The sequence below is a fragment of the Ambystoma mexicanum genome, chromosome 7p (genome assembly GCF_040938575.1).
Source record: "Ambystoma mexicanum isolate Mex_15411 chromosome 7p, UKY_AmexF1_1, whole genome shotgun sequence".
NCBI lineage: Eukaryota > Metazoa > Chordata > Amphibia > Caudata > Ambystomatidae > Ambystoma > Ambystoma mexicanum.
The window spans coordinates 104,385,176-104,410,576 of record NC_090939.1 but is presented as its reverse complement, the minus strand read 5'-3'; the positions used below and the strand labels follow the sequence as shown (position 1 = coordinate 104,410,576).

General features: G+C 47.3%; 1 protein-coding gene across 4 annotated transcripts in view; it reads right to left on the bottom strand.

Moving 5' to 3' along the window:
• Window positions 1-25,401, bottom strand: part of GRAMD1C (GRAM domain containing 1C) — a 2,017,351-nt gene that overhangs the window by 1,112,508 nt on the left and 879,442 nt on the right. For all 4 annotated transcript variants that reach the window (XM_069635887.1, XM_069635884.1, XM_069635886.1 and 1 more), the window contains one exon: window positions 23,986-24,081. In XM_069635887.1, the coding sequence (XP_069491988.1) occupies window positions 23,986-24,081 (96 nt within the window). The remainder of the gene's footprint in view (window positions 1-23,985; window positions 24,082-25,401) is intronic.

Genomic DNA, 25,401 nt, shown 5'->3' with positions numbered 1-25,401 from the left:
TAAATGGTAATAACTTAGTTGAGGACCATGACTTAGGCTCCTCAATATCCGCTGAATCATGAAGAGGTACACTGGGGCAAAATTCAAACTGCCTACTGGGTTCCACAACCTCAAATCTGAGATTTCGACGCATCACTATGCTGATGATGAACAAGTTACTTCTTACCTTGTAACGTTCTTTCGATGGGATGTTCCTCCGACGTATTCCTTATCTTAGATATCTCTTTCCAGCTTTGCTGGCCTCGGAAAATTTCTCTAGAGGGCGCTGCGCGCCGACGTCCGCCGAGTCGATGTCCCTCGACAGCCGCCGTATCGACGTCGACGTCATCCTGCCTATTAAGGCCGCGCTCAGCGTCCGTTGCTCAGTTCCGTTTTGTAGCCCACAATAATTCTTTCTGGACTAGACTAATCACCCTGAAGGAGCGTAAGCTGCAACAACAAGGGAAGTAGTACTGCGGGGATGGATGGGAGGGTCGATAAGGAATACGTCGGAGGAACATCCCATCGAAAGAACGTTACAAGGTAAGAAGTAACTTGTTCTTCGAAGGGATTGTGTCCTCCGACGTATTCCTTATCTTAGATAGGCTCCCATAGCAGTATTCTGTTATTGGAGGTGGGAGTACTGACTTCATGCTTCCTCTTATTGATGAATAGAGTGCAATACTGCCCTTCCAAACCTAGTCTCTTGACTGGAGGAGGAATCCAAGTTGTAAAACCGTGTAAAGGTATGGACGGACGACCATGTGGCAGCCGCACATAGGTCTCTAACCGGCACTCGTCTTTTGAGGGCCGATGAAGCTGCGATACCTCTGGTCGAATGAGCCCTAAGATTTTGAGGGGGCTCTTTTCCTGCCAGTTTATAACATTCCAAAATGGCTAGAATGATCCATCTGGAAACGGTCTGCTTAGTTATCGGTAACCCCAGCTTGTGACCTGCGTAGCCTACAAACAGCTGGTCTGCTTGTCTTATCCTAGCCAGTCTACTGATGTAAAAACTTAAAGCCCTTCTTGGGTCCAGCCTGTGTAACCTCTCTTCCTCTTTCCCCGGATGAGGAGGAGGATAGAAAGATGGAAGGGTAATCTTCTGATTGATATGAAATTCAGAAACCACCTTTAGGAGGAAATTAGGCTTCACTTGCAGAACAACTTTGTCTTTGTGAAAGATTGTATGAGGGGGTTTACAAGAAATAGCTTGTAACTCGCTCACCCTTCTAGCACATGTAAGTGCTATTAATAAAACAGTCTTAAGGGTAAGAAATCTTAACGAACAAGAGTGGAGCGGTTCGAAAGGTGTGCCCATCAGGAAAGTTAGGACTAAGTTTAAATCCCATAGGGGAACCTGGAATGGTCTTGGGGGATAAACGTTAGTTAACCCCTTTAGAAACTGTATTACCAAGGGTAACTTGAAATAGGATGGTTCTTCCGCAGTGCGCTCAAAGATGGATAGCGCTGCGAGATAGCCCTTGATGGTGCCAACTTGAAGGCCTGAATTTGCTAAATAGAGTAGGAAGGACAAAACCATTGGTGTACCACATGAAAAGGGGTTGATATTCTTTTCTCTACACCAGCTGCAAAATCTGTTCCAACGGCAGCGGTATAAAGATTTTGTTGCTGGCCTTCTTGCCGAAAGCAACACCTCTGTAACATCATCAGGGAGGTCCCAATCCTTGTACCTCAGCCTTTCAGAAGCCAAGTGTGAAGGTTGAGGGTTTTGATGTCTGGATGGAGAACCTGACCTCACTTCTGTGAGAGCAGATTCTCTCTGAGTGGAAGTCGAATTGGAGGGCAGATGGACAAGTCTAGAAGGTCCGGGTACCACGTTCTCCTGGCCCAATCCGGGGCAATTAGGATCATGGTTTTCCGGAATCTTCTCAACCTCCTGATCATTTGAGGAATGACAGGAACCGATGGAAACGCGTACAGAAGCGGAAACTCCCAGTCCACTATGAACGCGTCTCCCAGAGCTCCTCTCGGGGGAAATTCCCTTGAACAGAACAGATCGCACTTCCTGTTGACACTGGTGGCGAACAGATCCACCTGAGGGGTTCCCCAAAGGGCGAAGATCTCTTGAAGGACTTCCTGAGCTAGTTCCCACTCGTGGGAGACTGTGCTCTGCCTCCTCAGAGCGTCCGCTGTCAAGTTCTTCTCTCCGGCTAGGTGAACTGCCGATAGAGAGATTCCTTCTTGGATTGCCCAAAACCAGAGCTGCATCGCCTCTCTGCACAGAGGTAGTGATCCTACGCCTCCTCTTTTGTTGAGGTAATGCATGGTCACTGTGTTGTCCGTCATTATCAGGACATTCTTTCCTTGTACAGATGGCAGCAAAGCCTTCAGCGCAAGTGTGATGGCCCTCAGCTCTAACAGGTTGATATGTAGTCTGGACTCCGATGGAGACCAACGACCGCTGATGGTCAAGTCGTTGGCGTGGGCTCCCCACCCCGTGAGTGAGGCATCCGTGACTACTGTTATCTCCGGCCAGGGTTGCCAAAACTGTTCTCCTTTCAGAATGTTCTCCTGACAGGCCCACCACTGAAGGTCTCGAGCCACCCTGTCGGGAACCTGAAAAAGATCTGTCATTCTATCGAGGACCTCGAGTCCTCCGCCTTTGTTTTCAACGCCACGTTCGAAGCCTTCGACGTCGCCGTCGACGACATCGACGTTTTCGAGGCCGATTACAACAAGTTTGGCACCCTCTGCCTTGGAGATGGGTTTCACACCCTTTGTGAGTTCAGACCAATTGAGAACTATGTCCTCAATTATGGAAGAGGGAGAACTATCTGACCAAGAAGAGACATTTGAGTTGCAGGGATCTGCAACCCCAGTTCAAGAGGAGTTATCCTCAGAGGAACGCGGATTAAAGGAACTCCATGATACCTTACAAGAGGTAAGTGGCTTAGACACTTCCCCTGAAGTGGAGTTCGCTAAAACAGACCCGGGGGAGCATGCTGAAATCCCCTATAGAGCCTTAATGGCCAGGATAACAGAATTTATGGGGTGATCAACACCTTCACAGGCTTTCCAACAAGATGACCTCACAGATATTCTTGATAAAGGTCCACAGGAGGATCCTGTAGTGCCTTTTCATAAATCTCTTCAAAGGAAAATCATGACGAACTGGGAAACCCCAGATGTCGTCCCGGCAGTAAATAAAAAACTGTCTACTAAATACAGGGTATCTTCTACAGACCCAGAGTTTTTGTCCAAACACCCATCCCCAGAAAGTCTGGTGGTACAGGCCGCATCTACTACTGACATCAAGACTGCTTACCCTACCGTCCCACAGGATAGGGACGATAAAAAATATGATGCTATGGCTAAGAAAGTTTTTTCGGCATGTAGCATGGCGTTAAAATCTATTAATGCTACTTGCACCCTTGCTAGATTCAGCCATACACTTTGGGAGTGTGCTTCTACAGCGGCTGACTGCATCCCGGAGGGAGAAGAAAGGGAGGCGTTCCTAAATATCATACAGGACGGTAAAGACGCTATGTGCGAATCCCTCCAGACAGGAATTGATTCGGCTGACAGTATCAGCAGAGCAATGGCGGCAAGTACAACAACCAGGAGATTCGCTTGGTTGAGAAAGTCTGGTTTTGCCCCAGATGTGCAAGCCAGGCTCTTGAACATGCCATTCGATGGCTCTTCTTTGTTTGGGAAAAAGGCGGATGACAGTTTAGGAAAACTGCAAACATCAAAGGCAGCAGCAAAATCCCTAGGCGCTGCAATCCGTCAGACACCTTTTCGTTCCACAGGATCCTCTGCGAGAGGCAAGTCCTTTCGCTTCTATCCCGCATTCGGAAGAGGTAGAGGACGACCGGCTCAAAGGGGACAAAGAAGAACTACCCGTGGTGGATGGGGTAGATATTCAAAAGCCGCAGCAACAGCAGGTGCCTCTTTACCATCGGCATCTGCATCAGCCGCCCCAAAACCACTCTGAGGACTTCCCTCACAAGACACCTGTAGGAGGCAGGTTAACTCAACATCTGGCGGAATGGCAGGCTATCACGTCAGATGCTTGGGCATTGGAGACAGTTGCACAAGGTTACTGCCTGCCTCTCCTACGCATACCTCAGAGTCATCCACCGGGGATCAGCTCTCAAAAAGCTCCAGATCCGCTCCTCTTGCAGGACATTTTAGACCTGCTAGAGAAAGGTGCCATAGAACCGGTACCTGTAGCGGAGAGGAACAAGGGCTGGTACTCCCCTTACTTTCTCATACCAAAGAAAGACGGAGGACTGAGACCCATCTTGGACATGCGAGAATTGAACAAATTCCTCAGAAAAGACAAATTCAAGATGGTAACCCTTTCTCAGATCCTTCAGACCCTTCAGTTCCAGGACTGGTTGGTATCTCTGGACCTTCAGGACGCTTATTTCGATGTGCCAATCCATCTCAAACACAGGAAATACCTGAGGTTCGCAATTGGCAACTCTCATTATCAATTTCGAGTGCTGCCATTTGGGCTGACCTCCGCCCCGAGGGTCTTCAAGTTAATGTCGGTAGTGGCTGCAAGTCTAAGGAGGGAAGGGATTCACGTCTACCCCTACCTGGACGATTGGTTGATCAGGGCTGTATCTTCGGAACAAGCTCAGATCCAGCTAAATCACGTTTGCCACTCCCTTCACAGACTGGGCTTCTCCCTCAATTTAAAGAAGTCCCAAATGATACCATCGCAGAGACTCCAGTTCATCGGAGCGATCCTGGACACTTCCCTGGGAAAAGCCTCACCACCAGAGGTGAGGGCTCAAGCTATTCTACAGATGGTTACCAAGTTCCAAAATGCCCAACGTCTCCCAGCCTTCGACTTTTTGAGGTTGCTAGGCCTCATGGCATCCTGCATTTTCCTAGTGCCAGAGGCTCGCCTGAAAATGAGATCCCTCCAGTGGGCACTGAGAACTCAGTGGTCACAATTCTCAGGGAGAATTGGGATTCTGCTTGAGGATGTCGACAATCTCAACAACATCGTCATCGAAGACCTGGGGATAGCCACTGGGTGCGCCGCAACCGTGACTTTCCTTGGCGTCGACGCCGGTGTCGAAGATGGCATCGAGTCAACAGACCCGTGTGTCGAAGGTCCCTTCGACAACGGCGTCGAAGACACCGACTTCGGCATCGACGGAACCTTCGTCGACGGCGTCGACGGATCCTTCGAAGAAGGATTCGAGGTCTTAGCTTTACTCGAGGGTTTGTGACGCGCTCAAGAAGCTTCCTTCGCCGGGTACTGCGACTCGCGGCGTTTTGGACCTTCGGGTCTTTCGACCAGAGCATCGCTCTCGGCAGTCTTCGAGGGGGTCGAGGCCGCTTTCTCGAAGACGCTCATCATATTTTTGCGGAATTCCTCCCATTCAGCCCGGTAACTATGTTTCGTGGGGCAAGGGATTCTCTTAGGTGAAACAGAGGAAGAGGAGGACGAAGAAGGGGATCTTCGACGTCTCCTCTTCGAGTGCTTCGATCTCGAGGAGTGATGGGACCCACTTCGAGACCTGGAGCGCGAATGGTGACGAGGAGACGAATGTCTCGACTTCGTCGAGGAAGAAGCTTTAGAAGTCTTACCTTTTTCTAGCTTCCCCCTACGCTCCTTCAGGGCCTTAGCTGTCATGGACATACAGTCCTCGCACTCCGAACAATGGTGTTCAGCTCCCAAACACCACAGACAAACTCTGTGAGGGTCAGTCAGCGACATCTTTTTCCCACAGTCTCGGCATTTTTTAAAGCCGGACCGAGGGGTCGTCGGTTCCGACGAGGAAGCCATCGAGTATGGATCGAATATCTCGAGGAAATTGGATTAATTCTCTATGAAAACTGAGCAACGATATTCCGAGGCACTGAGTCAGCGCGGAAAAACGTAACTGAGCAACGGACGCTGCGCGCGTCCTTTATAGGCAGGATGACGTCAATATGGCGGCTGTCGATGGACATCGACTCGGCGGACGTCGACGCGGAGCGCCCTCTAGAGAAAACATTTTCCGAGGCCAGCAAAGCTGGAAAGAGATCTAAAATCAGGAATACGTCGGAGGACACAATCCCTTTGAAATAACCTTCTCAATGGAAGACATGGTTGATGCTATTAAAACTTTGAAGCCCTCTAAAGCAGCGGGCACAGATGGCTTGCCTTTTTATATACTCAAGGATGATCGTCTTTTGGGCGGCTATTTTATACACCAAATTTACTAACATTTTGGCAACTAATTATATTCCTAAATCGTGGCTTAACGCGATTATAGTTCTTATATTTAAAAAAGATCACTCGAAAGATCCCTCAAACTTTAGGCTGATCGCCTTAATGGACGCATCGGCTAAAGTTTTTGCGATCTTGCTATTAAAACAAGTGCACATTTTTATCGATTCCAATAACATATACTCAAAGTTTCAAACCGGTTTTAGGAAGAACATGGGTACCTCCCTCAATGCAATTCTAATATCTCACATATTTGCCAAATCTAAAAAAAAACGAACACGGGATCGATATATATTGCAGCCCTTGATCTTACAAGTGCCTTTGATTCTGTGATTAGGGAAGTGCTATGGGCCAAACTCCTCCATCTTAGGTTTCCAAAAAGGCTGATCCAACTAATTGCTATGCTCCACCATAATACGACCTTTCAAGTAGGAGTAAACAAAAAAGGGACTCTCTCACCACCCATTGTAACAAACAGGTGTAAAAAAAAGGCTGCACCTTGGCAGTCACTTTGTTTAACCTGTATCTCTGTGATATGGGCAAGTTGCGGAATTGTCTGGGTTCATTTCCGGCAAGACTGGGGAGTCTAAAGATACACTGGTTATGCTTTGCTGGCGATATTGTTCTATTTGACAGGAGTCCACAGGGCCTACAGAACAAACTAAACATCTTTTATGATTATGCCACCCAACACAATCTGGTGGCTAACCCAAAAAAGTCCCAAATCATAATTTTTCACAATAACAAAAAGATGAAATCTTATTTTTGGAATATTGCAGGAGCAAGATTAGAACAATCAAATACTATCAGATACTTAGGGTATCCTCTGGCGGATGTAAATTCGTATAAATCCTTGAAGGGGTATCTGAAAACTAAAGCACATCCCCTGGCCTCAATGATGAAGGTTATATATGGGAAATATTGTACATTTTCGATATTACCTCTCATTGAATTTTATTTACTAAAGGTGGAACCTATTATCCTTTTTAGTTTGGATATGTGTTTGTTGAATGTAGAGCCAATACTGAATAGGATTCAGGGGAATCTGTGCAAATGTACCTTGGGCTTGGCTGCCTCAGTGCCAAACTCAATTGTCCGACATGAGTTGGGACTGTCATCCTTAGCAGCCAGGTGGACCTGGCGTCAACTCTGTAGATATGCAAAAATACTTGTGCCTCCGGGAGACTCACTCTTTCAGGACCTCAATGTGTTATTGATGGGTGGTTCCCTACATTCCCTGGAACTATTCAGAAAAAGAATTGACAAAACTCTAGAAACTATTGGTGTTTCCATTGAAGAGCTTAAAATTGGTGTGTTTAGAAATAAAAGTAAACCATATGATTGGGATTGGTCCATGACCTTGGATGCAAACCAAGATTATTCCAGATATATGGAATATACATTGAGACCACGAAGGAGGGGGTCTCGCTCTTTATACATCACTAAATGTCCATGTAACAGAGTTAGAAACATCTATATTGAGATTTAAGCTAAACCATTTTCCTACATTGGAGCGTATGCAAAGGTGGGACCAGGTCTCTCCCTTAAAAGGTGACTTGAGCTGTCGATTTTGCGTATGCAAAAAGCAGTTGGAATCTGTGAAACATCTGTTGGTATACTGTCCTAAATTTGAGGAAGACAGACGTAATCTACTGGGAGAGTATTTCCCGGAGGAAACAGATCTAGCAAGAATTGTCTTTTGGGAACGCAGCATGTGTGGGAATAGTATGCGTTTGATTTTTGGCACTCACCCGTCTACTATTTAAAATTGAGGATGCACTGATAAAGAAAAACTTGAGTTTACTTAGGGTTCAAGTCAACTCAGAGTAACGGATGCTTTATTTTAGGTATGAATTAGATGCAAAAAGAGAATTATTTTAAGTTGTATATTAAACTCACTAACTACTAGCCACTGGTGTTGTTAAAAGCTATATGTAAATACTAATGATTAGAAGAGATGTGTAAACACCGATACTATTTTAGGAAATATTACAATATCTTGGAATATGTGTTTACTATTAGTGAAATTTTATTTGTGAAGTCATGTAAACAAATTTATGTTGTAAAAGTTTATAATTTATATGTAAACTACAAACAACTTTTAAATAAAAAAAAATTAAAAAAAGGAAAATAATTTGCAAATTAGGACCAGCAGGCATGGGACCCACATCTGGGCATACCTGTTCCTACACAGAGCTTGAAGATGGAGGGATGTTTTGCCGTTAGGCGATCATTGGTTATAGCGTAAAGGCGTTTGGAGGAACTTTTAGGGTTGTTTTTCTGGGGGATTTGGGCACATTTATTGTGGGGACTGGAGGTTTTACAGTTTTTGGTTGGAATCAGACAAAGGAAAGTAGTAGGATGGACTCTAGAGCAATGAATGGCATTGTTGGGTTAGTCGGTTTTGTAAGTCTTTGAGAAAGTACATTTTGTCAAGCTCATTGGAATGGCATCCATCCTAAAAATAGTCTCCCTGAATGCTCAGGGTTTAACTTACCGCATTTAATTGAAAGGCTATCTTGCAGTACCTATAATATCAATATCAAAAGGCAGACATAGCCCTACTGCAAGAGACATATTTGTTGTGATCTGATCAACCTAGGCTGTCGTCTCAACTCTATACCCGTCAATTCTTTGCTTCAGCTGAGCAGAAAAAACAGGGGGTGGATAGCAATTTCATTGGCCAAGGATGGCAAGTGGAGCTTAAGTCTCTTGCTAGGGAAGTATGTTGGAGAATCAGATACATTTGGCCGATATGCTATTTACATTGGTGTCGATATATGGTCCGAAAGACCGTTGTGATGAATTTTACACTGATAGCCTCCAATGAATTAATCTTGGGCAGAGACTTCAGTGTGCACCATAATGATCGAATGGACAGATCTAAGATCTAATCCGAAGTCAAGTGATCTGGGACCTAGATCAGTTGCTTTGTTAGATATGATGAATGATTTAAAATGAGTCAATGTATGGCAACATATGACTCCTGCAGCAAAAACAATTGTGTGTAATGTTCACATTCACAAGACAGGCCTAGCAAATTCTTTAAAATCCCATTAGACCTGCAGGAAAAGTTCCTTAGTTTAAATACTGGACCTAAAAGAAATGCACTCGCCCCATGGTGACGAGTGACAATATGTTTAACAGTGCTTTCTGAAATATGGTGAATGTCACTGTAAGCACACTTCATATTTGGTGCAATGCTGCCATCCAAATGCCAGCATTGCACATTGAAACATTTATTAGCAATTTACTTCAGACAAACGTTGTTTGCAGTAAATTGCAAGTTTCAAACATCCCCATACTCTCCAGCAAGGTCGAGTACCAGGCAAATGGTACTCCCCCTTCATAAAATCCCCTCACCAATGCGAGTGGGCTAGTACATTTTGATAGTCTTGCAAGAGCTGCTCATGGCTCTCTATTTTGCTTTCCCATTCAATGTTGGAATGCACAACTTCACCCACTATATTCCTGAGTTCTGTGTCATATCACTCTCTAGTTTAAATTAGGGTTTTCTTTATGACGGCTCCACAAGGAGACAACAAGCAATGGCCTATGAATGATTCTTTGTTTAATGAGCTAAGTGTAGTACACACCCTACAGGAACACCGGGCTACATACGTTTTGGCTGGTGATAATGGGCAGGTATCAGATTCAATTGTAATGGATGTATTTAAAACTGGTCAGCAGCCATAAAGGAGATCAGCATTGCTATGGCACATAAGAAAGGTAGGAGTAACCAGAGTAGACCACTGCAGTAAAATGCCTCAGAACTGGAACTACAGCATAGCACTACAGGGTCACAAATCATCTATAGGATCTAAGCACATAAAAGAAGAGTGCAAGTCTATGAAGAAAGAGGCAATAGTGTTGCCCAATTAGAGTAGTTCTCAAATCTCTCTCCATTTAGTTTCCAATGAGGTCTGAAAGTCCTTGGAATTGGAGATAACATCCCAGGAGATAGGCCAAGTAATTAAATCTCGCATTGTAAACAAAGCCCTGGGCCAGGATGACCTGGCAGCTCAGTTTATAAAACATTCCAACATATTTGCCTTTCCAAATGGCAGGGATTTTGAAAAATGAACTCATTTTGGACTCATTGACATAATTCCTCTGTTTCTTTTGTTGAAGTAGAGCAGGGACGCCCAACTGTGCTCGTTATAACACCCCATAGCTGTTCTACGAAGCCCATATTTATGCTGAGGTTTTTGCTTACCCGGTAGCCCCATTGCTGGCAGATCTAATCAGCCAGGACCAAACTGAGTTTGTGGTTGGGTACCAAACCCATGACAATACCAGACGGGTCATGAATAAAATTGATATTGTTAATCATATGGGGTCCCATTAGTAAGCATATTGGTCAGTGCAGAATAAATGCTCGACTGAGTGGACTGGAATAATCTCCAGGAGATGGCATCAAATGTTGTTTGTCCTCAAGAGTGCATTAGGGTGAATGGTTCTATTTAAGTATGTCTGAATCTCTTCTGGTACGAGTCATGAATATCCATTACCACAATTAATAAGTGTTTTCTCTATGGAGCAAATGGCTCAGTCTATCAGGTTGAATAGAAACAGGGACTCACAATGTTGTCCTTTTTGGGGATGATCTAATTTTCATTGGTGAAAAATCCAAGACATCTCCCTGCATAGTGGTGAAGCAGAAGCGCTACAAAGGGGTTTCAGCATACAACATGAATTATAGTGAATCAAATTTCCTAAATATCACAATGGGCCTCATTACGAGTCCGGCGGTAACCGAGTCGGAAAAACCGGCAGATTAGCGCCAGACTCCTATTACCATTCCGCCTCCGTGATTACAACCCCGGTGACCCAGTAATTCCTATAGGACTCCATGGGAATGGGGAAGCGGAAACACCGGCACCATCTCGTAATGGAATGACACCTCCCGCCTGCAGAACTCGAGATCAGTCGGTCCGGAAATAACAGTGGCGGCGGGTTTACCGCCACCGTTATTTCCAGACCGACTGATTCGTAATGAGGCCCAATGTCTCATGATGGAATTTAGGAACTTGGCGTCATTACACCTTTGAGATGGGAGAATTGCCTTAACTACCTGGGGATTAATTTCATAAATTGTCAGAATTCTTATATAAACATAATATTCCTAAGTTGTTTCAGATTTGTCTCGGGACTAACTCTAGGGGAGTGCCTTGAACATTTCTTGTCTATGGCGGTTGACAGTCAAAATGAACATTGTCCCATGGTTACTTTATGCATTTCTCTCCCTTCTGAATCAGCCCTCAGCAACATGACATCCATAGATTTTGGAGGAGAATGTTTCCCTATCTTGTGTGGTGGCACGCCTAGAGCAGCCTCAAACTCTCAGGGTACGTGGTGGCCCGGGGTTTCCTGATGTCCATAGATCTCAGACAAAGGCACAATTGAGCTATGGTATGAATTAAATTAGCCAGATCCGGGCTCCTCTACTCTAAACTTCTAGAGCAGACATGTTATAGAGTTCTTCTGGAATCAGCGATGCGCAGGTCCCAGAAATCGTGGCTAGATGGGGGACTGTATGCATATCAGGTTCTTCTATCATACTGGGAGGCAGTAGAACGTAACTCTAATATGCATGCTCCTTTGTGCCTCTTAACAGCAATTCGAGAGAACCCAGACTTTCCACCTGGATATGAATTGGAAGTATTCCATCACTGGCACTAAGGGAAGGTGGGGAGGGCTTAATAATGTTAAGCCAATAATACACAAATGGTAGACTAAAATCTCTTCAAGAATGAAGAGCAGATGTGGAGGATTCCAAGGTGGCCACGCGTGGTTGAGCAGCACGGCCCTCTTCCTCCTGCACAGAAGCAGCCACAATCCGCTCGTAAACAGTGAAGCAGCCCTCCCCAGGACCAACTGTCGATGGATTTCTGCTTTGGGACGGGGAGAGTCCTTGGCAACCGCGCTCCGGTCCTGCAACCAAGTAATACCGCCTCCCCTCCGCTGCACTTACGAACATCGAGGCCGCTACGTGGCGTCTCCAGCACAACCCGGTGGGGAACCGACCTTTTTTGGAACCCGGCGCCATCCGAAAGGGGGACAGCGCCGGCAGAGGGGTGCAGACTCCCAGCGATCCGGCGCTCTGTGGACCGGCTCCCAAATGGAACCCCAAGTCGAGGACCAGTGGAGCCACCGGGCGGGGAGCAGCTGGCGGGCGCCAAACCTCTTCACGGCAGCAAGCCGGGGTGCTGACTGACCCATCAGATCGGGGCGCCCTCCTCGGGGCCAGCTCCAGACTCGCTCAACCTCTACTGGCCCCAGGACAAAGAGGCGCACAGGAGGTGAGGGCCGCGGGGGTTTGCCGCCGCCATCCACCGTGGCGCTTCCGGTTGGGCACCCGCTGTAACGGGTGCGCCCCCGGGAGCCCTCCAAGACACTAACCAGCATCGCCCAGCGACCAGCAGAGGAGACCCACCCCCCCCCCAACGAGCAACCAGCTTGAGGAGAACAGCGGGCCGCATCCAGCACCCGACTAATCTCCCCCCACCCGGCAGAGGACACCACTCCACCGCCAGGCAAGAGACAGAGGGAGCGGAGGGGGGACCTGGCCCCAGCGCACCACACCTAGCAAACGTAACAGGCGCACCCACAAGAGCCCTCCAAGACATCAGCCAACGACGACCAGCGTCCGATGGAGAAGAGCCCCCCCTCATCCCTAACAAGCAACTTGTGGACAACCCCAAGTCCGGACTGCAGGGAGGAGACCAGCGGCCCAGATCCCAACACCCCAACGGCCCTGGGTCATCTACCACCACTCCACCGCCAAACCAGACAGCACACAGAAGGTGGACTTGGTCCCAGCTTGTCACGCCAAGTAAGTGTGGAGGGGGGGCCATAGGGGTCGAGCAGGGAAGCACCACTCCAGTCAGGGCGGGACCATCATCATCCAGAACCACGATAAGGCCGGGGCCTCAACCCCTAACACTGAACGAAAGCCGCCAGGTTACAGCGCAGAGAGACTGGAGCCAGGGACCTCCGCCCACCCTCCTAACAACCACCATCCACAGCTAGGCCCTACTACTTGGGGCCGACCAGATAGAAAGAACTGGTAAATAGCCCTGGGGGCTGGAACTCCCTGACGTGCACAGGAGGGGGCGGTGGTCCACGGGACCCCCTGGCAAAACAGGAGCCTGGGGCCCAACGCCACAAAGGTCCGAGTCCCATCTGGGGGAGACCTAACAGCCCACTTGAGGACCGCAAGTAGGTGGGCACCGAATCACATTCAGCAATCCACCATATGCCAGGAAGGAGGCCCTGAAGAGACTCCCTGGAGGGGAGACCGGAGTCGGGCCGGGGGTGGAGGCCTACCCCTCAGGAGTGTAACCTAGTACCACATACAGAAGCATGTGAAAGGAACCAAGTTGCACACTAATGGACACACAGAAGAGACAAAGAACCTCCAGTGGTACGGAGGGCCCCCTCGAATACCACAAACCACAAGGCGGTACGATCCTGGACTCCGGTGGCTCATGCGCATCACCCCAGGGGTTACCCCAAGCTCTGCCCTCCCGCCGAGATGTCCAGAAACAGGAAGAAGGACACACAGGCCCCACAAAAATAACAAAGAAAACTCAAGAGGGAACCCTCACGCAAATTTGGGCCGGGAACTCCGACACAACTGGATCCCACAATCCGAATTAGTGGGGAGCGGAACACGGCACGGAGAACGGGCAGGAAGACCAAGAGAGACCCGTGACCCACGCCTCACTTAGGACTCTGCTAGGAGAAATAGTAGAGAAAATCACTGACGCTGGGCAAAAACAAATGGACACTTTAAGAGAACATCTGGCCGAAGGAATACAAGAAATAAGAAGAGACATTAATAAGATCGAAGAAAGGGTAGACACCAATGAAAGGGCCATCCAAGAGTTAACAGAGGAGGCATGGAAAGCAGACACCTCTTGGAGACCCTGGCAGTAGCAACCCATAACCTCGAACTAAGGGCCGAAGATCTTGAAAACAGGTCCAGACGATCCTATATATGGATCAAATGCCTCCCAGAGACCATCCAAGACCAGGATTTGACTCAAACCATGCGCTCAATCTTCGGAGACCTCTTGGACGCGGATCAGGGCACGGATATCCGGTTTGATAGAATACACAGAGTGTGCCCAAAACGACAAGAACCAGGAGAAAGACCAAGAGACGTATTGATGGCATTCCACAACTACACCCTGAAGGAACAAATTATGGAAAAAGCCAGGAAAACCAACCATATCACTTAGAACGGCACTGAAATCTACCTGTACCAAGATTTATCCCAAACCACCCTAAATAGGAGAAGGCGCATGTCCCTGATACTAGCCCACCTTAGAGAAAAACAAGTGCGCTATAGGTGGCTGCACCCAATCACTCTGAGTTTCACCTGGCAGGGGAACCACCACAAAATAACATCCGAGTAAGGGGCAGCTATACTGGGGATTGAGGAGGAAGCGCAGATATCGCGTCCTCCGCTTACCGGCCAACCCTCTGCCCGGAGATCATGGGAATGGACAGCGGTTGAATCCAGAAGGGCAAAGAAAGGAGCGAAACAAACTGCCTGCAGACCCCTGCCTCCCGATGCAGGCCCAGCCTAACCACTGCGCTTAGAGGAGAAAGGCAATTGGCCTCACACCAGGGGCACGCTCTTCACATCCACGGCTTCCCTGGGGAGGGCATACAGTGAGTTAAATCAAGCGCTCGAGCAAAAAGGGGTGATAAAACTCGACACAGCTGCAGGAGGGGCGGGGGGGCGGTCGGTTAGAATGGGAGGTCCTGTGTGGGGAGAAGCTGGGTATTTACTAGGGGATAGCTCCCATGACCACAAGCGAAGGGGGCTGAGAGCCAGCTGCTCCCACCCAGCAGAGGAGGGAGGGAGGGCGGATGGGGAAGGGGCAGGGAAAACGGAACTGCGCTGTTAGGGAAGAAGGGCGGCTCGGTCAGAAAACAGGGGGGACCTGGCGGAACTCAGACGAGGGGGGCCCAGGGCACCCCTCACACGGAGTAATAAACTAAACAAATGAACACGGCACGACCAGAACAATTAATTACTGTCGATAAACATCACTGGGCTTAACTCCCCCCTCAAGAGGAAAAAGGTGGAGAGATACTTGAGAAGAGAAAACCCACATATAGTCACAATGCAAGAAACCCACACACAGAGGTTAGATACCCATAGAATTAAAGTCTGGGGATTCAAACAGATTTTTCAGGCAACACAAGCTTGCAAAAAAGGGGGAGTTCTCATTGCACTGAAAGATGGGATCGACATGATTGTAAAGGGTACTGACAAGGACTGCCAAGGCAGATATCTGGCAGTTGCACTGGAAGGGAGAGGGGAGGCCTACACGATCGCAACCCTATACGCCCCAAACTCAGGTCAGGACAGCTACATATGCAAAACACTAGCCCGCCTAGAAACGTTTGTGAAGTCACCCATCATTTTGTCGGGAGACTTTAACCTGGCCTGGGACCCCACTAAAGACAGGAGCACAAAACCCCAGGGCCCGCCGGTGCTACCATCCGGGGATCTGAAACGTAGGATACAAGAACTAGTGGACACGTGGAGGGTAATGCAGGGTGACAGGGAAGGATACACCTTTTACTCCCATGCTCACAGAACGCACTCCAGAATCGATTACATATGGCTATCCAGCTCGCTGGTGGGTAAGGCCATTGACCTAACCCTAGGGGCCATTACCCTCTCCGATCATTCCCCAATGATCCTAGTACTGGTAAGCAATAAAGGCCCACCAGGACTCTGGAAATGGAGATACCCAACCTACCTTTTCAAAGATATAACATTGGCGCAAGAGGTCACGGAGGAAATAGAAAACTTTGCAGAGACCAACAAAATCGGGGATACCTCCTGGCAAACATGGTGGGACGCCCTAAATGCGACACTTAGAGGGAAGATATTGGCCATAAAAGCAAGACGAGCCAGGAAACTGAGACTGGAGGAAGCCAGATTGGAGACTAAACTGAAAGAGATAATGAGTAGGATGGGCCCAATGCAGACCCCCCACTCTCAAAAGAGAATTCAGGGCGATACGGGGTCAACTAGATACGATAAAGACAAGGGCGGCGGAGCGCAACCTGCTGCCCCTCAAACAGAGGCTCTACGTTAAAGCGAACAAATCAGACCGACTTCTAGCTAAAATGTTGAGGAAAGAAGAGGCGGGCAGGACCATTCTGAGAATCAGGCAACAGGGGGTCACACCAGCACTAAGACCGAAGACATAGAAAGGGAGTTTGTGAAATACTAATCCACTTTGTATGGCTCCGACTGCCCGTCCCCTGACGATCATGAAGCCTACCTGAGGGGGATAAACCTGCACCGCCTAACGGGAGAAGAAAGGGAAGCCCTGGAAGCGGATATCACGAGGGACGATGTTAGGGCCGCTATTAACTCATTACCGAATAACAAAGCCCTGGGCCCCAACGGTTATCTAGCAGAATTTTACAAGCTTCACAAGGAAACTTTAATACCATAACTTACGAACCTGTATAATCAAATAGGGCAGTCCACAAGACTACCAAAAACAACGGAAGAAGCCAAGGTGATACTAATCCCAAAAAAAGCCAAGGACCCAACGGACTACGGGTCATACCGCCCCATCGCACTAATAAACGTGGATGCGAAAATCCATATTTAACGCAAAAAAGGAAGTTTATAACAAAAGAATTACCCAAGCCCAATCCAACACCAAGGAACTTTTTATGATACTCAAGGAACTTGAGTCCCCTATTGCTCCTCTTGACACGTGCATTCCGGACACCGCATGGTGTGCAAATATTCAAAAAGCTCTGCTGGACAAAATAGCCATGCTCCAAGCCAAAATTAACGCTAAAAAAAGCTACCTCTCAGACGCCACCAGAGTCACCCCGAGCTATAAAATCCATTCGTCCACAAACCTTTCAGATTCTCTCCCCTTTCTATCAAGGAAGTAGAAAACATCATAACCAAGCTCAAGCCTTCCAACTGTCAGGGTGTTGCTTGCTCTGCAGCCATCATAAAGGAGGCGGCTCCGGAACTCGCCCCATTTATCACCACGTTCATAAATGCTTCCTTCGAATCAGGCGTTGTGCCTGACAACCTCAAGGACGCTTGGGTTATACCTCTAATTAAAAAACCCAATCTTGAACCCAGCAACCCTTCCAATTACAGGCCCATCATGACGGTGCCTTACCTGCTCAAAATCCTTGATCGTGCCGCCTACCTCCAAATCCAGGAGTATCTCGAATTCAACAACCTACTAGGGCTCAGACAATCTGGATTCCGTCCCAGACATGGCACAGAGACTGCGTTATTAGACTTAAAAACCCAAATAGAGGACCTGAAAGACAAGGGCAAACTAGCGCTCTTGCTCCTCCTTGATCTCTCAGCAGCCTTTGATTTGGTCGACCATCAAATACTCTGTCACCACCTCAAAACTGCTGCCCACTTCTCTGACGCAGCTACATCCTGGATTAGTTCATTCCTTGCCAACAGAACCATGAGGGTTTTCTCCCTCCCCCGTAGCTGCAGCTGATCCAGCCCATGTCCCTTGTGGAGTCCCTCAAGGATCATGTGTATCTCCCACCCTATACAACGTGTTCACGAAACCACTCTGATATCCTTGACTATCTTGGTGTCTCCTACACCAACTATGCGGATGACACCCAGATACTCATCCCTATCACTGGTGATTACGCAACTGATTCCAAATCTCTTAATACAGTCTACACTATCATCCAGGCCTGGATGGCAAATCATGGGCTCTGCCTCAATGATAAGACCGAGTTAATCATCCTTGGCGCACACATCAAACGCGCTAAACTTGACCCCAATTATAAGTCCTTCTCCATCGACGGCAATGATATTAAAGTTGCCAATGTCACTAAAACACTAGGAATTTACTTAGATTCCACCCTGTCCCTCAATCGACAAACCAATGCAGTTGTCTCTGCATCATTTTACACCTGCAAACTGATCACAGCCTGCCGGCCTTTCTTGACGACGGCAAACTGTCTGATACTCGCTAGAACCCTCATCTTGTCGAAAATCGACTACTGCAACGCCTTACATTTAGGGACAAGCCAAAGAAACCTTGACAAACTCCAGACTACACAAAACAACGCCATAAGGGCAGCACTCGCCATACCTAGACGGAATCACATCTCCAATACTAGACGCAACCTACAGTGGTTACCCATCTCTCACCGCATTTCACTCAAAGCTCTTGTTCTTACACATAAGGCTCAGTATAATGTAGCTCCTGCCTCCCTAGTATCACGCAACACACTGCCACTAGACCACTTAGATCAGCCCAGGCATACACTCTGGATATTCCCAACTTCAAGCTTCGCTCTGCTGGAGGGCCGAGTTTCCCTGTCCTGGCCGCCAAGCTCTGGAACTCCATGTCGAATGGCCTTAGGAACATTCCGCATGGCCATTCATTCAAAGCCAAAACAGGATGCTCTAGCCGCCACCCCGGCCTCTGGCAGTTGCTAGCACTGTTTTGCACTGCTGATCGCCCTCCTCCTGATACACGACACGACCGGGCAACTTGTATATTATATATGTTTATCCTTATATTGTATATTACACGACTCTTGTAACTGTATATTATTGTATGTAAATTTAACTTGTTACTGCTTATTTTCTTCCTGCCTTTACACTGTAACTGTAAACCTGACGCCATGTAACTTAAACCTGTAACTGTATATTGCTTGATATCTGCCGCAACTTGCAACTGCCTCAAATATGCGCCCGCAAGCCTTCGGGCAAGGTGCGCAATACAAATAAATAAATCCAAATACACCAAAATCCTAGCCAACAGACTTGAGACGATCCTCCCAAGACTGATCCAAGCGGACCAGTCAGGACTTGTCAAGGGAAGGCTCACGGGAGACAATATAAGACGAATACCCCACCTAATCGAAAAGGTCCAAAAGAGAGGAATCCCCGCCCTCCTCCCTCCATAGACGCCGAGAACGCTTTTGACCGGGTGGAGTGGGGATTCCTCTTTGCAATCATGGCAAAGGTGGGCTTCGGACCGCATTTCTTAGGGAGAGTCAGAGCTAACTATCAACACCGTCTTCTTAGGCTCGCAATTAACGGTCACATCTTCGAGCCGATCCAAGTCGAGAGGGGCACAAAACAGGGATGCCCACTTTCCCCCATCTTGTACGCCCTACATTTAGAACCCTTCCTGGCGGCGATAAGGTTAAACAAAAACATACATGGAATACCCTTCGGAGGGAGCCCTCACAACATCACCGCCTTCGCGGATGACTTAATATTGTCGATAACCCAACCAGACACCTCCCTGAGAGCAGTACAAAAGGAGCTAAACTGCTTTGGGGGCGTAGCAGGGCTAAAAGTAAACATAAACAAGTCCGAAATACTTAGTCTTACTCTCACAGCTTCGGAAGAACAAACACTTAAAAACTCATACCAATACAGACGGGTAGACAACTCCATAACCTACTTAGGAGTAAAGCTGACCAAAACAGTAGGGGGACTGTACCAGGCTAACTATCCGCCCCTCTTGGAGAAACTCAAAACAAAGCTGGTAGACTGGGGACCGTTAGCTATATCTTGGTTGGGCCGTATTAACGTACTGAAAATGGTAGTACTTCCACAAGCCCTCTATCACTTTGCGGCACTCCCAATCCACATACCACCCTGCTTCTTTAAAAATCCCCACAAAGTAACAGATACATTCGTCTGGAACAACAAACCACTGAGAGAGGCAGCAAAATTAATGAGAAGTCCGGTAGCAAAGGGAGGACTGGGGGTACCAGATTTCAGGGCATACTACATCGCCGCCTAAACAAGGGTCATTAGAGACTGGCTAAAAGATGACAGAGGGAAAATATGGAGGCCCATGAACAGGGCCGTAATGGGGGCTGAACTGGAAGAAGTCCAGTGGGTACCGAGGGAGGACAGACCAGCACAAATGTACGCAAGCCAAATCCTAGAAACAGTGGGCACGTCATGGGACTAGCAGTGAAGATGGCTCACATCACCTCCTTTCCTTTGCCCTATACTGCAACCCACAATTTACCCTCGGGCACAATACGTCCAACTTCCACACGTGACAGCAGGGGGGATGCCTCAGATTCAGGGACATGTTCATTGATGGCTAGATCAAATCTTTCGAACAGTGAAAAGCGGACTTCGGCCTGGAGGAAAATCAAAGATATCCCTATGTCCAACTGAGACACTGGCTGGCACACGCGGACATGAAATACGCAGGAACCCGTGGGCTCACGCCATTTGAGAAATACTTAAACGCCGACCCAGGCGATAGGAGGGTGGTAGCGAACATCTATAAACTTAGTAAAGAGGGTGAAGCCCTACCGAATAGACCATATGTGGGGAAATGGGAACAGGACACAGGAGCAACGACCGACGCAGCCGAATGGTTAAAACTATGGGGGCAGATACCAAGGCTGACAAGATCTATACAGATCAGAGAAGTATGGATGAAACTGATGGTGCAGTGGCACCTAACCCCGGTCAGACTTCATAGGATATATCCGGAGGTGTCCCAGCTACAAACAGGCACCTGGAGCCACATATGGTGGACCTGTCCAAAACTGGCCCACTACTGGGAATCGGTTCACACAGCAATAGAACAGGTGGTGGGAATTAAATGCGATGGAAACTGGGGGCTGGCCATCATAGGCCTATATAGGGCCCTGGGGGCAATCCAGACCAAAGCGCACCGGAAACTATACATCATCATGATGATGGCAGCAGCACTGGTCCTAGCCTGCAGGTGGAAATCTGCACAAGCCCCCTTAAACCACGAATGGATCGCAAAAATATGGTCACTTCTCGCCATGGAATGGCTAACATACTCACTACAAGGGGACCATGCTAAATTCAATACAGACTGGTCAGCCCTGCTGAGATACCTCAAAGAGGGGGCACGCCAAGCATGGTGCCCCAGAGCTATGTCTCTCCTCGGGATTGTTCCCACCCTGGAAGACGAAGACTTGTGAAGGACATGGTAAACGAAGATCCTGCCAAACAAAGCGCTGAGATCATACCTAGGCGGGATACCCCGACCCCAGCGTCAAGACTTCCAGGAACTGCTCTGAGATAGCGGGGAGGGTAAAGAGGGAGGTGGGTAGTTGGCGGGTTGCGGTTTTTGTTTTATGTTGTTAAACTTGAAAATGCTTAATAAAAATGTATTGGGAAAGAATGCAGAGCAGACTTAGTCTTCTCCTGATGATGCTTCTGATGTGAGGGCAATCGATATTTTCAAATATAACACTGAGCGTCCGATTCTGACTCTACGTTTGTGAGCCAGAGACCTAACTGGGCTTGAGCTTCTATTATCTACGGGTTCACCATCTCATGGTGTTTCATTATTGCATAAAATGCTTCAGGCCATTGTAAAGCATCCGTATATTATTCAGTGGGAAGGGGACATCCAAATGGTAATGATATCTCCTGGTTCAATATATGGTGAAGGGCGGCTAAGGTTTCAATATGCATGCAGGCACAAGAAAACATACAACATACTAAAGGTGGTACCTGACCCCAAACAGGTTACATGAGATGTTTCCTTAAACACTACGTTTTTGTTGCCTTTATCATTTGGCCCAGGGCCACTCGTAATGGTTTTGTATGGTGCAGTCATTTTGGCATACTGCTATTAAGTACATTTAACAAAATATGTTGTGGGAGCAGTGAAAGATACAGAGAGTCATCGACTTGAGTGGTATACACGTAGGAGGGATTTACCAACTGGCTAGCATCTCTGATCCTTTTGGTAGCATGCCTCGCCATTGCCCAAGAATGGTAGGCTTCCAGGCCTCCCTCTATTTAAATTTGGAGGGAATAGCCATGGACTATGTTAGCCACTGAATAACTAACAGCACTTATCCAAGGAAACATTCCTAAATAAAAGTCAACATGGCTCCCATTTACATAGTTTGTGCAAAACTGAAAAGAACTGACTATTGTTCATAGACCTAAACATTTGAAAGCATTTGATCTGTTATGAACTTGCAAGAACTGTGATTAACTAGCCCTCTATAGGGATGTTTATTGTTAACAAGTCATCAACTTGATACAATGTAAAGCAGTGCCTGTGTATAGAGATGCTCCTCACAACATTAGATCAAGGCACTACACCAAGCATGTGTGCAGTTTTGGGGTGATTTCAGACCTGCAACTCACCATCCAGTGACTGGTTGAGTAACCCAAATGGGCCAGACAGACACATTGAATGACAAAAAGGCAAGTACGCACTATACTGACAGATGTTATTAATGCAGTACAGACTTTCTGATTGGCCTTGCCTAGTATACAGAAAGATCTACAATGACTACTGCACCGATGTATGAACGTTTACAGATTTTTTATTGCCGAATTTGTTTTGGTCAATTTTGCTGTTTTATTTTAACACAAACAGCAAGGGGGGGCTCCCGCACCACCCTCTTCCACCCCCTCTTTCTATACACCTTACCCCAAAACAGCAGCAATAAATGGGGCAAAACATTTGGTAAATTGAAATTCGGCAAAAGTTGGTAATACACAATTGCACTAGTGCATCTTACAAGCAGAAATGTGTCTAGGCAAGAACTAGTAATCATGTTTTTCATGTTTAAAAGCTGGCATAAGGTTAGCATTAAAAAGCTGCCTTTGAGTTAGTGCCTAGACTAGGTTTAGCACTACAATTAAGCAAGTCTTTTTTTTTAAAAACTGTTCAAGCGCCAAGTTATGTTTAAGCAGTTTAATGTGGATGGAGTGGGAAAAGGGCAATGTACATCTAGCGCTGCGGTCTCACTGAAACTCACCCGAACAGAAGACACTTTCATCTTAAGTACTGCAAGTCTAGTAATACTTAGAATCAAGCAAATATCTATCTTGATGCTTCAAAAACTGGTACCAAATGTATCAACCTCAGAAGAATCAAGGTCCAAGTCATCTGATTCAATACTGTGGCCTCTCTATAATGCTATGCAATAGTTGGCAACGTAGAAACAGGAAAATGCGTTTTTTTTCCCATATTTAAATTATATGTAAAACGTTTTACTTAAAACTACAATGCAAGCATCATTTAGTTCTTGTAAACTGGAAAGTGTCTGCGGCTACACAAAGTCACTCATTCTCTTTTCCAAAAATCCCTTGGACTGCACAGCAAATATAAAAATGTTACGTTTTTACGAGTTCACTTACTTGGTCTATTTTGGAGTTAAATACCACACCTGACTGATATGCCAGATTGTTTGAGGAACCTATAGGTTCCATGAAGGACAGAAAACTCACCAGGACCTTAATACATATCACGTAGGTGGCTTTAACGAAAGGTGCACATGCTGCATTCCAAAATGTCATCAAATAAACCCACAGGAAAGGGTACACAAGACAAACCAAAAAGGGATAAGCGGAAAGGTAAGTTTATTATGGAGGGTCTGATATGATATGATGATATGATAGGTTATTTATAACGCGCTTAATACCCAGAGGTTTCTAAGCGCGGACCCGGGGATCGAACCTGTGTTGCTCCGTGTCGTCTTGCTCCAAAGGCGAACACGTTGCCACTGAGCTATCCTCCCGAAGGCATTCCCATCAATTTTTCTAATTTGATCCATTTTGATTTAAGTTGCACCCGGGGATCGAACCTGTGTTGCTCCGTGTCGTCTTGCTCCAAAGGCAAACACGTTGCCACTGAGCTATCCTCCCGAAGGCATTCCCACCAATTTTTCTAATTTGATCCATTTTGATTTAAGTTGCACCCTCTTTCCACTATGCTGTTGCATGTGTGCACAATGGCACTTGCTAAATTAAGAGAAGAAAGTACCTTATCATTTTCTGTGATGATCTGGATGGCATTTGGAATAAGCCTGGCAGTCTTCTCCTTTGTCATGCTGGTTATATCTTTCAAATGAAATGAGATCTAAAAAAAGAAATTGGAGAAAGATATGATTTAGAAACATTGAGCACAAACTGTTCACCTTGACAAATAACATGGCTTTTTCTTTTTTTAAACTTTTTTTTAATAACCTTTTCTCCAAGGAACATAATACAAGGAAGGCATTGCTACAACTTACCACAATCCTGTTCCATTTGAACTCCCCTCTCACCAACCCCCACGAGAGAACAAGCGTAGAGTCTGGCATGTGCCTTCCATGCGTCACAAAACGTAATAAATGCCCAGGTGCTTTAGTCATTGTGGGCAGCATTTTTCTCTGTAATCGTCCTTTAAGAAATTCAGTACTCCTCCCCATTCGTGTGTGAAGCTCAACCCTTTGTTATGTAGTGCGTAGGCTACAAAATCTCACACATTGTAAAGCCAATCCTGAAATGTGGGGACCTCCCCTCCTTTCCATCTCTGCGTTACCAATAGCATTGCTGCCAGAGTCCACACAATCAAGGTTCTATACCTTGCTTGGCTCCCGGTGCTTTCCCCAGTCCCACCACTGTTTCTTGTGGTTCTACCCTGTCACTATCCCCAAATACAGCAAACACATTTTCTTGGATCTCCTTCTAGACGGTTTGCAGCTTTGGGCAAACCCCTTTGCTTGGGCTTCCCACCACCGTCCATTCCCATGGTCTGTATCTCTTCTGTGTGCACGGACGTGGTGATCTTCCTTCTTGCTCCTCTCCCAGTTCAACCTTTAACAGGGAGCAGCCCTCCTGAACTGAAAGCGCCACCAGTACATGACACCTCCGAGCCTGGGCCGAACCAGGGCAGCAAAGTGTGTGGGTGGCCTGTTTTCTCTGGTGCCAAGGGCACCAAGGCCTACAGCGCCCCCTGCCAAGGCCCGACCTTCTCACCACTTAAAGTGGTCTTCTCTACCCTCACTTTGGCGGCCCAAGCTCAAGTCACTAGAGGACTCAGGCCTCCCCCTCTCGGGGGCATCCCCACTGCCAAAACTGTGGGACCTATCACACCTCCTAGGAGCCTGTATTCTGCTATTCTCAAAGAGTCCTCCACTGTCACTCACAGGGGGGGTCCCCATGTCCTTCTGGATGCCCGGGAGACCTCAATCCACCTTGGGGCGAGGGGGGCTTCCTCCCGTCCCCCAGAAGTTCCTTTACCTTGCTGTGCCTGGAGCCGCTTCCTGTGCCCTGCACCTGTTTTCCGGGCCACCGTAGATCTCAGGGCTTCTCTGGCAGTGTGCTGGGTTTCGCTGGTATGTCAGCAGCCTGCTGCCACTCCTTTTAACCCTCCGCCTTCAGCGACTTTCAAAATCTTGCAGTGTTTGTGCTCAGT